This window comes from Hyposmocoma kahamanoa, unplaced genomic scaffold (assembly GCF_003589595.1).
Source record: "Hyposmocoma kahamanoa isolate Upper Pololo Valley unplaced genomic scaffold, ASM358959v1 62, whole genome shotgun sequence".
Taxonomy (NCBI): Eukaryota; Metazoa; Arthropoda; class Insecta; order Lepidoptera; family Cosmopterigidae; genus Hyposmocoma; species Hyposmocoma kahamanoa.
In genome coordinates, this window is record NW_020653850.1 from 12,539,418 (window position 1) to 12,551,799 (window position 12,382).

At 34.8% G+C, this 12,382-nt stretch overlaps 1 protein-coding gene across 1 annotated transcript in view; it reads left to right on the forward strand.

Annotated features, from left to right (window-relative positions):
• Nucleotides 1-12,382, forward strand: part of LOC113229591 (monocarboxylate transporter 2-like) — a 170,653-nt gene that overhangs the window by 150,109 nt on the left and 8,162 nt on the right. The window contains exon 3 of the mRNA XM_026463244.1: nt 4,540-4,713. Within this exon, the coding sequence (XP_026319029.1) occupies nt 4,540-4,713 (174 nt within the window). The remainder of the gene's footprint in view (nt 1-4,539; nt 4,714-12,382) is intronic.

Here is a 12,382-nt window from a genome sequence, read left to right on the forward strand (position 1 = left end):
TGGGATTGAGGAATCCTTGAAAAAGTATGATGTATACTTAATTTTTTTACATGGGTCAATCTTTTTATCAACTGCGGGTAATGTATAAAAAAATTGTATTTAACATTCGTAATCAGAATTGATATTACGAAGATGTCGTCATATCCTAGTTTTATGTCTTAGGCTCAACTCACGTCGAAGCGTCGCGTCGCGTCCTGTTTTCCAACCACAACGCTTGGCGACACGCGTCGAACGCTCGCATTAGTGCGCCCGGATCACAGTGTGCACGGCGTCTGACGCCGCACTGCGCACAAGTGACGTCAGCGCGCGAAGCCGCTCGAATGCGTCCAAGCGTTGACGCGCGTCGACTTTCCATATTTGCATAACACAAATTTGTACCTTAATAATGGGAAAACAGAGATGAATATACCATAGGCAAAAAACATAACCCGTCGCGACGCTTCGCCTCTGCGCCAGTGTGAGTTGAGCCATAAAAACTGCAGTGACGTTTTTGAACAATGTTTTAAAGTATTAAATTTGTTCTTCTTCGACAAAGTAAAAAATTTTATATTTATAAAATTATTATTATGGATCATGGTCCGAAATAAATAATTCTATTATTAGCTATTATATGCATAATCAAATTAGTTTTGATGCGATCCATCAGCAAAGAAATATTCACGACCATCATTATCAACCTACCAACAAAACGACCTTGGAACAAATACTATTCAAAATATTGTCTCCTCTGTTACCAATTACACAGAATTTATGACATCATATAAAGCCTGACGTCACCCAGCGCTGAGTGTAGGCCTCCAAGTTTCTGTGCCACTCCCCACAGTCCCGTGCTAATATCATCCAGGTTCACACCGCAATTCCTGGGATGTCGTCCGCCCACCTTGCCGCCGCAGAATGTATGTATGTACTTGCTATATATGGATAAATTAACAATGTTTCATAGTTCGATTATTAAGTGATTATAAAAATCGATGCCATTTTTTTTATATAGGGATAGCCGAGTGTCGGTCCAAAATTTCATTAACTCACTGCTGCTTGCTGGTGAAAATACAGGTACATGAAACTTGTCAACTTATGTTTCAGGGCGACGGGCGCAGTGGCACTGCCCCTCAGATCTTAGCGATTCAAAGCTCTGAGTGACACTGCAACTGTTATAGACAGGCGTGTAGCTTACCATCAGGCGCACGACTTGTTCGCCCTTTTACTTGATATTATAAAAAAAAGTAATTAAAATACGTAAGCTAATGTTCAATAAATGTTTTGATTTTACAATAAGTGTCTATAAGATGGCTGCTAATGTCTATGTTTTTAAGCTCAAGCAAATGGGTATTCGAGAAAAAGACAACTAGCAATTTCACTTTCTTTTTCAAATTTTAAGGTTTGTCACTGTCGCAAAGAATATGTATGCTCATGAAACTCATTCAACTTTGAGTTGTTAAGTAATTTACGTGAGACTGAACCATAAGTAATTCACTCAGCCAAGTTAATTTTCCTTCCATTTTCCCTTTTAGTTAAGTACGTACACGTTTTCGGTGTAATGACAGAATACAGATAAAGCACTCGGATTTTTCTATCAAATAAAGCTGTGGTTATTTTCGTAAATATAAAAATTACATTGATTAAAATAGAAAACAATTTATTCCGTAAAAATTGCAACACAGTAAAAGGACATTTTATAAGTATAATCATTGACCTACCAACAATATATAATATACTGGTAAAACAACAATATGTTAATAATAAACAGTAGGCACATTACGACTAAAACATAAGATTTAAAACCAATGGAAAGCATGGTATACCTCATTATAGCTAAAGTGAAGTAAATAATATAAATAAATAATTACATAACAAATAAATCATGGTATACGAAGTTCTATTACGAAATTTGACATCAAGTCAGCTTGTTGTAGTCATACTAAAAGTGCTACGACACTGATTTCTGGAACCGAAACTAAATTTATATTAAGACAAAAAATTACCTATGTTATGTACGTGGTTTTAATTATATAATAACGAAATATCTAGAAATAATAGTCTTATTTTTTGGATACAAAATCGTGAATCAACTTATTATACATATATACATATTTATCCGTATTTAAGTAGGTATGTATTTACATATTTTTTGTTATATGTATACCTAACTGGAGTTCATACAGTGTTTTGTTTTATCAAAATGTTTTCAATCACATGTAATATACCAAAATGTATACATTTAGTAACTAAAGAAAGTGGAAAGATAAATCCGTTGGAGCTTCCTAAAATGTCGACGAACGAAAAACGGACCGTTCGTCCTAAACTTTTTCAATAGCACTGTTTGTCAGACTATGTCACATAAGTCTGTCAGAGCGATTGTCTTTTGTCCTTTTATTCTTTACTCACCGACAGATTGGATGCACATGTGATTTTTACTTTGGTATGAAGTTTTCAGAGATATCTGTCTGCATTATTTATTTCAAGTTTCAAATGACCTGATTTTCTTACTTAGATAGTCCACATACCTTCGCAGAATACGTCTGCAACCTTTTGTCGCAATAGGAAATAATTAACTAGCATTCACATATCGATATCTCGGAGAAGAAAGGGCGTAACAGACAATTTTATAGATAATTACTTATTGATAGTAGTAGTTGGGTTCAAATATCAGGCTTTATCGATCTCTCAAGTTTTGTTAGTCGATAAACCTAGTTTTTTTTACGTGAACATAAATAATACGAGTATGTATATGAAAATTATAAAATATATCAAAACGCTTTTTTATTTATTATATTATATTATAAATCATTATCTTTCACTCGTTTTATAAACTTTGTAGTTTTTGCGCCCTTTCTTATTCTTTTAAAGTATCGGAATGGTCATTTCATTTCCTTTTTTTTTGCACAAGGTTTTGAAATTATAATAAGAAAGTTATGCACGTTTAGCACCTGCCCACTGTACAATACATTACTTTAGAAATATTTTGTTGTAAATAAGAACTAAAAGTAATTTCAAGTTGGTAATGTCATGTAGGTAACCCCATATCTCCAACATGTCAGAATTTCATATTTTATACGACAATGTCTTGTTCCAAGTGAATGAAGATCGCGCTTGAATACATTTCGATAAGTTTCGACCAGTGATGCGACGGGTATGCCAACCGAAAACCAATGACATTTACATTTTCTTTGGACGCACGGTACGATCCGCTCTGACAGACCACTGAACTGACCAAAGAATCAATTTTGGAAGGGAATTCCAACAATTCCCACCTTGGAAATGAATTATTCTGACATCTCTTGGCTTGAAGATTTACAATAAACTACACACACATCCGTATGTGTAGGTATATGACAGTTTGACGACCACATTTTAGCAGACAACTATAAAAACAACTTGTGATGTTTTATTATTGTCCACGCCGCCCGTAGAGATCTGCGTGTGGCATTCCAGCCACCTTGTAAGGAATGGAGAGTCGTGAACGCGATATAGTGGCACGTCCAAGATTCATAAGATCGTGTCTTTGTATTTTTGTGGTACAGATGCGCTTTTTGGCGTTCGACATTCGCAATATAGATTGATTATTTTTGATATCGCGACCAGTGAATAAAGCTATCTTTAGTTAATGTTAGTAATTGTTTCTTCAGCTGTTCTATTATGTACTTACTGGTTATATTCGTTTATTCTTAAGTAAAATATGATTAAGATCATTTCGCACTGCTATTACAATAGTGTCTTAACTCAAAATATGTGTAATTCGAGATTATACTAATGCCGAATGTAAAATTTGATTCTCTACACGTCAACAACAGCGTCATTAAAATATTGTAAGAAACAATTAAAATATATCTACTTAACTTAAAATAAGACAAATCTTTTTGCAAGTCTGTACACAAATATCATTATATATTTGGCGAGTAGATAATTCTTTAGATGTCTGTAATAAACTTTAACCGTGTAGGTTTAAATATAATGTATATAAATTTATAATATTATTATATAAATTTAAATTTAATAACACAGAAAAAAAATAATTATTTTTTCATCGATTCTGAAAAAATACACATTTTCAGTTAGTACACTATTGTATTAACAGTGCAATTTGTAGATATGTGTTTTTAATGAGTTTTTTTTTAATTTTTAACGAAAATAGAACTCTTTCACAATGACCAGAGAAATACTGCCATCTTATCTTATTTCTGCCGCCAAGCAATAAGATGTAAGCAGTAAGGTTTTAAAGAGTAAGGGTGCTGGTGAAATTACAGGTACATGGGACTTTGGTAAGTCTCAGGGTGACGAGCTCAGTGCAGTGTCACTCAGATCTTTGGGATTTAAAACTCTTAGCGACACTGCAACTGTTATGGACAGGCTTGTCGCTTACCACTAGGCGTACGCTTGTTGATTCCGTCATTTGATATCATAAAAAAGGTATCTTTCTGACTTAAATATCCACCTAACTAGATGTATACGTCCTATTATTCCGTATTATATCTCCTTTAAGAAGAATTTTCTAACTTCCTTATTTCCATCAAACTAAAATAAAAATTGTTTTTATTCTAGGATGCCTAGGCGCATTGTCAGCGGGTGTGGCGTTAGCGCTGTCACCGGTGACGGTTGCACTGTGCGTGCGCAAATCGACGCGGGTGACCGCTGTCGTTGGCGGACTAGTGGCTGCGTTGGGCTGTCTCTTTACCTCGTTCGCCACACAGTTTCACCAACTCTTCTTCAGTTATGGTTAGTATATTCTTATGTACTGCACGTTACACCTATGTAGCCTAACCTTTACGAAATGAGAATGCAAAAAATTCGATCCACAAGAGTAAAGAGTAAGAAATATTAAAATAGATAAAGATAAGGTTGTACGTAACAAATAAAACGATATAAAGAAAATGTATAATAACTCTTTATCGCACAAAGAAAAGATACATGAAACACATGTTATAAAGGACATATACAAAGGTGAGCTTATCTCTAGAAGAGATCTCTTCCAGCCAACCCTAGCCTAGGTGAAAAATGAAGTCTGCGGGACTAATTATTGTACAATAAAATTTAAATTTAAATGTGTTACATATGACAGACATACACACTTACATGAACTTTATATACATACATAAGCAGAATATATATTATAATCTAAACAAATTACTATTTACTATTTTTTATTTTATACTATTTATAATATATGTTACCTATTAGCTATCTAACGCGTTCGAAAGATGCGTGAGTGCGTGAAAGATGCCACCGATGGACTGTCACGAATGCCAGCAGGCAGTTTATTCCACATACGAGTTGCACTTACCGAGAAAGAGTTGTGGAAGAATTTCGAGTTGGATTGGGGATTTGTTACTGATCTAGTGTCACAGGTACGTTTTGGGCGGGAACTGGGAGATAAGGGAGAAAAACGGGAACACAGATAATGAGGAAGCTTGGGGTAAAGTAGAATTTTGTAAAGGAGACGAAGAACGTGCATATCTCGGCGAAGTCGGATTGGTAGCCATTTCAACTTAGTCCGAAATTCAGAGACCGGTCATATTGACGTAAACCGAATATGAAACGAATTGCCAGATTTTATAGGCGCTCCAGTTTGTTACCAGCTCCTCAGTAGCATCCAAATAACAAACATCGGCATAGTCGAGAAGAGGAAGTAGTAAAGACTGAGCAAGCATAACCTTGGTATTGAACGGCAAGAAGAATTGAAGCCGCTTGAGAGAATGGTAAGAAAAATGCATGCATCGACTAACCTCATTTACCTGCGGTCTCCAAGACAGTGTACAGTGTAATGTACAATTATACCTACGCAATGCTCACCTAAAAAGGGTCTTCCTATATAACTATGTAATGTTAATAGTTTTAATAGTAATCAAAGAGAAGTTTAACAAAATTAAGGTGATTTGTGATTTATGGGCACGTCCTCTCGTTTCAAGAATTTTCATGGTAGTGCCGATTGATAGAACAAACATAAAACTAGTGAAGGAAAAAAAATTCGAGAACGATTCAAAATTTCGAAAATCAGAGGCCAAAAGAGAAAGAAAGGAAAGAGGATGATAAAAAGATGAGATGACGATGAAGGAGGTCCTATTACCACCTACTTGCATAAGTGCTTTAAGCAACATATTATTCCTCAGGGACAGTCATATTCTCTTCGTGACCTATAACTCTTACCACCAGACAATTAAAATAATTGAAATCATTGCACACAAATCAGTTGAACAACCTTCGTTCTGAAATTATACGAAAGAAATAATTTAAAATTACAATCGAAGTGATTCACTCTTTCAATATAAAACATGAATTAACATAATATAAATAATTGAATGTTAATGCACCTGACAGCGCAATGCACGCAGATTCTGACAACTCAATTTATTTCGTCAGATTCGTATCCGAAACTCGTTTTAGCCAACTTCAAAGGTATCCGTTAATTAACCCTCAGAGTAAACATACCGATATTTATATAAATCCAGTAGAAACTAAAATAAACAATATGTAAGAAATTTCCAAGAACATTTTATTATTCAGTAACTACTTTAAACGTACCCTGTCGCATACTATGAGTCGAATCCACGGGTTCATTTATACACGCACTTTTGCATAACAGATAAAGTAAGATTATAAAATAAAACGTCTATATTTAAATAAATAAGACTTGACATAAAGTAACTTCTTTTAACATGCACTTAATACAGATTCATTCAACTTTTATTGACAAAAATCGAATTTAATAAAAACACGTTTTTTTAGATTTTGTGACAAAACAGAAACAACTAAAAACTTATAATTTTTTTCCGAGTGTTCGATCTTTGTATTAATAAATATACAAACTAGTGGAGTAATTTCACAAAAAATAATTGATTATCAATTCAATAAAAATTTAAAACTTATATATTGTTAACAGTTCAACATTTATTAAATTAAACTTTTATAATTTTTTTAAATTAAAATTTAGGAAATTTATAAGAACGCAAAATCTACTTCAAATCAAACCTTTCGACAAACCTGTACTAGTAGGAAATTAAAACAAATGAATAGGTAATAATCGACCAGATTTAAAAAAAACATTGATCATTCTAATGTTCTGCTAAATGTCCGGTACATTTGCGTGTGTATACCAAAATAAAGTATATTAAATTCAATCGCTAAAACAACTTTTACTATTTAGTTATTTTTCCAAACAGATTACCTATCTTAATGAAATAAAATTCTAATTACTACATTCAAAGATCCACACATACGATGTTACAATCCAAAAACCTTTTCATTAGTGCATTTCAATAAGTGAAGCCACTAATAAAATCGGATCATAGAGTTTTATTTTGCTACGTAAGTATCTAACATTTTTAGCGCTCACAGCGATAATATAGTGTAATAATAAGAGACTCAGTTCGCATTCTCAAGTCACAAATGGTGTTCAGTAAAAATAACGTAGGTACAAAGTTTGTCTATTGTATAAATGCATGTAGTAAACTGGTTAACGCGGAGAGCTGTAGAATGCTGCATTAGCATTTAAATTGCAGCTGGAAACTAAAACCACCGCCCTTAGTACAAAACGACGTTTGACCAACCTGTGACCAGTGTTACAGATTCCGCTAATAATATTAAGATAATCTAAGCTCATGAAGAGGTTCGCTTTGAATTCCAATCACGTGAATGTTGCTGTAAAAGTAAAATGGAGCTGCAAATGTAATATTTAACATTTGCCACAGCATTTGTTTTGTTTTAGTGGCACAAATCAATGCCAGTTGTAACCTCAATAGTACTGGATGACACAGACCCATTCAACCCAGCTGATATTGTCATAACTAAGGCTCAACTCACACTGGCGCAGAGTCGAAGCGTCGCGTTGCGTCCTGTTTTTCAACTCCACCGCCAGGCGACACGCGACGGCGCCGTTTTTTGCCGCGTTAGTGCGCCGGGATCACAATTTGGTCGGCGTCTGACGCCTCAGGGCGCCGCCGCTCAATTCCATATTTACAATACACAAATTTGTACCTTAATAAATGGAAAATATAGATGAATATTATGCTATAGGCGAAAAACATGACGCGTCGCGACGCTTCGACTCTGCGCCAGTGTGAGTTGAGCCGGACAGGTATCTAGAGAGGAGAATAGGTAGCTAGAGAGGAGAAAATGTTTTAAGTAAAATAGCGTTTGCCTGCATTGGGTAGAGCAGGTTTGTGTGTTAGTATATCGAGAGAAAGCACTGAAGTTACAGTTTAAGCATTTAGTGAGTGTTCGAGGTAATTAATTGCAACTAGTAAGGAGAATGCAGCAACAGAGATTTTGTCCTGATGACCTGTTTACTTCTTACTTAAGAACATGCTGTCCGGGCAGTGTAAATGGCTTCCCGTATACAATACGTCCCCTAAGGAGAGACAAGTTAGATACGGTTTTCTAAGGGCCTAAACAAATTAAATACTTACACAGTAGGTATGTACCTCGAAGCAACGAATTATACACACCTATCCAGCTACCGTATCAGTTTAAGCCATTAAACAAACTGTGCATCCACAAGGGGACAAATTATGTACAGCTTTTCGCAAGAAACAATTGTAAGAATGCGTCTCTTATTAGTCACTTCTCCTCCTCCTTCTTGTATAAGCAATTCCTACTATATTGTACTAAATACTGTATTTAACACGAAGGCTTGGACCTAACCTGTCAATACACTTCAGAACTGCACCAGGAGTAAAGACTTATGCGATACCCCATATAAAATACACATTTATCACGGACTCGGTTGTAATACGTCCCGACCACTGGAGTCTCCAACTCTAAAACATATATAAGTATCAAATTGCAATAACTAATAACATTTGTTTCTAGAGCGTAAAAGTTTTTTTTATAATACCAAATGGCGGGAAGCACGAGTCGTGCGCCTGGTGGTAAGCGATGACTGAATATTACGCCTATCCAACTGTTATGGATAGGCGTAATATTCAGTAACTACAATTCTACTCAGAGCTTCAAATCACAAAAATCTTAGGGGCACTGCCACTGCGCCCGTCACCCTGAGATATGAGTTGACAAGTCCCATGCTTTCAAACCGGAACGCAATAATGCTCACATTACTGTTTGGCGGCAGAAATAGGTAAGGTGACAATACTTCCCTGGACAAACTCTTTCACAAAGAGTCTACTTCTACTAATTTCTGTTAATTTCTTCGTCCATGACATTTCAAAGTGGCTAACTGTACGTACTAAGCACATTAACTGAAGACTTTTCTAAGAAAGATTTATATACCCAACTTTAACAACAAGACTTGGCAATCAGCACGATCTTTGGAAAGAAAAGAAATAAATAACAGTAGCCAGGCGATATTGCAATCCGATACAACAGCCCGAAGACTGCGCTGCATAAACACTGTGTCTGATGCAATTAACCAAGTACTTTTGTTTATGTTTCACGTGATATTAATATCATTTTATCGTATAAACTGATAATTTTATTCCGCAAAATGTAGCACCTTTATCATGAATAACATTTTAGAAGCTTTCAGGATCAACGCCGTCAAAATTAAACTAAATCAAAAAACTGTTTTCTCTTTTGGTAATCATAATTTTAGAAAAAATATATGACATGGTCACGACTGACTCATGTGTGTCTGTTTCGTGACAGTAGGACCTGTATAAGGCCCTAAACGTTGGTTTGTTTGAGAAAACAAGTATACGCGATTTAGATCTGAAAAAACAGTGTAATTTCCTATGAGTAACAATCTCAAACTAAGAACTCGATAAATATAAGTTACTTTTATACCTAATGCTGTAATAATTAAGTGATTAATAGGTACTCGCATTTATGTACCAAAAGCCATGTCGTTAATAATATAATCTTTAAAAGAATGACCCTAGTTGAAAGCCGATTTTACAATTTGAAGCACCATAGATACAACGTTTTACTACTGTAATATCTGGTTTTACACAGCAATGTGGAACACAAGACAACAAGGCAATGTGGAGTGCATTTGTAAACTGGAACATTACATCGTCATAGCGTTATCGTAGCCCGATGTTCCTTTGTTTGTGCGGGATTGCATTCGTGCAGTGAATGTTACCTTCAGTGGCTGCAATTGCAGTGGAAGAGTTTGCCATTATGATGCTTCTAGTTTCTTGTAAAACGGAAAAAATCTAGGACTTCCGCTAAGTTTGTATTATTTGCAACAATCACTGTGATTTCATTGTCACGCAAATTTAAGGTATTTCTAAATAAAATACCTTAAATTTGTAAATCTATAACTGGCAAGTGGAGAGGAAGTGAAACCTCTAACTGACGACCCAATTTTCGTCCAAATATTTAAGATACGAAACACGTTTTGATTTTGAAATAGGCACTTATTTACTTTTAAATAAAAATAAACTATTAAATATGTCTTCATGTCGGTATATACATTTTGACACTCTACTTTTTGTTATAATAAAAAAAAAAAACCGTTTTACCTATATAAAAATTAAATATGGTCTTCGCAATTGCATCTTGGTCGGCTAATTGTCCAATGCCACAGAACTACAGCATTTCAAGAGAGCTTTAAGTATGCCTCCGCGGCGAAAATCTGGAATGATTTTCCTTCTCCTATTCGCAATGTAGCTTCTTTATCTGACTTTCGCAAGAGAATTACAAAGTTTACGCTAATAGGTTAGATAAACGGCATCAATTACTAAAGCTAGTTGTTAATTTATTTTAGTATTATTATGACTCAGACATCATTCTTATTATTATTAATTTTGTTACTTTATATTGTTTAAGAGCACGCTGCATACAGTCATAATTTTATTCTAAATTGGGTATTGTTGTTTTAAATGTTTAGGTTACAGATCAAATACTTGTATTCTGTTTAGTTTTTATGAAATAGGCAAATAACCTCTTCTCAGGCTCCAGCTGAAAATCAGCGCTGTGGCTCTGCCCTGCATTAAGCTGAGCTGGCTAGCCTTTTCGGCTATTATTACGTATTTAGTAATCATTTGGTTTTTTTTATTTAGTTTAGTATTATTATTATTTGTATATTTACTTGTAATAGCCGAATAAATGTTTCTTTGTTTCTTTATACAAAAGGTATCTTAATACACATGCTTCGCATGCGCTCCAAATCTCTATTTCAAGGGGGCTGATTTTAAATTGGCAGCGATTTGTTCCCCCAGTGAATTTGTTTTGGTACTCTGCAGTCTTTGCATTTTATACCTAATTTATCAATTTCCTTTAGATTCAAATGGATCTTAAAGAGATAAATAATAATAAAATAATAAAGAGACAATTAAGGCCAGTAATTTGTTTTACAAAATTAATACATGTAGCATCGTGTAGCGTCCAAGACATGCATAGTTATCCTTGTTTTAAAAATAAACTTAGATGATATTACTTAATTGAAAAACAACTTACCAATTCAATAAAGCAGCTAGTGGGTAGGTATTTCTTATTTATCCTCTTTAGCCACTTATTTAGCCTCGGGAGTGTACGCAGATGCACAAGTAGATGGGTTTGCTGCAATTGTGCGAAAGTTTTATCTCATGCGTTTGAAGTCGAGATGAAGAAGGCTGCGAAAAAGGCACGTGCATTAACTTCAACTAATATCTAGTACCTACCTATCAGTGTTAACCAAATTGTGGGCTATCGTCCAAATCTAAGCATCTCCGATCTAAAACCTGATCGTTTAATCTGTTATAATTTCGTAATTCACATATTTAATATCCTCAAATTTTGTTACGGCATCTCTCAGATCTCTCTGACATCCCATATTTTCGCAATCACAAAGCGAATATCTCTTTCTCGCGACCATCGTCGGTACCGTCAGCTCGATGCAATCTTTATTGCCTTCAATGCACACTCGAGGTCGATATCACCAACTTTACGAGATGACTCAGCGCCATATTTTCAGTTTGTACTACATTCCTTTCCCCCTATTTATTCAAGACAATTTCTATGCAGCCATAATTCCGTCTAAGTGAAAAAGGTGATTCGTCTCACGATATGTAGGTATATAACCTGTTTCAAGAATTTGGAAGAGAAATTATGAATAGCGCACTAGAAAAAGTTTGAAGTATCTGTTTTCGCTGTGAAGAAAGTTTGGCAATGGTTATTGGCAGTTATCAGGTACCTATACACTAAGTTCGAATGAACAATATCGGTGATTTTATTTCTTCCGATGTTTCTTAACCGTAGAATAAAATTTATTTGACTATGTCTAAATTGGCTATTTAATAAATATTATAATTAGAAACAATTATAAGAAATCGATAAGGTAAAGTGGAAAAAAGATTTAAAGACTTTCTTAATTGTAGCTTAAAGAACGTTTATCTTGTAGCAAGATACTCTTTTATCCTGTAACCGGATATTCTCCGTCCAGTGTAAAATTTACTTCCTTCCTCGTGGGGTGAATTTATTTCTTGGCAACATTAAGCCCACTTGGAGCGTC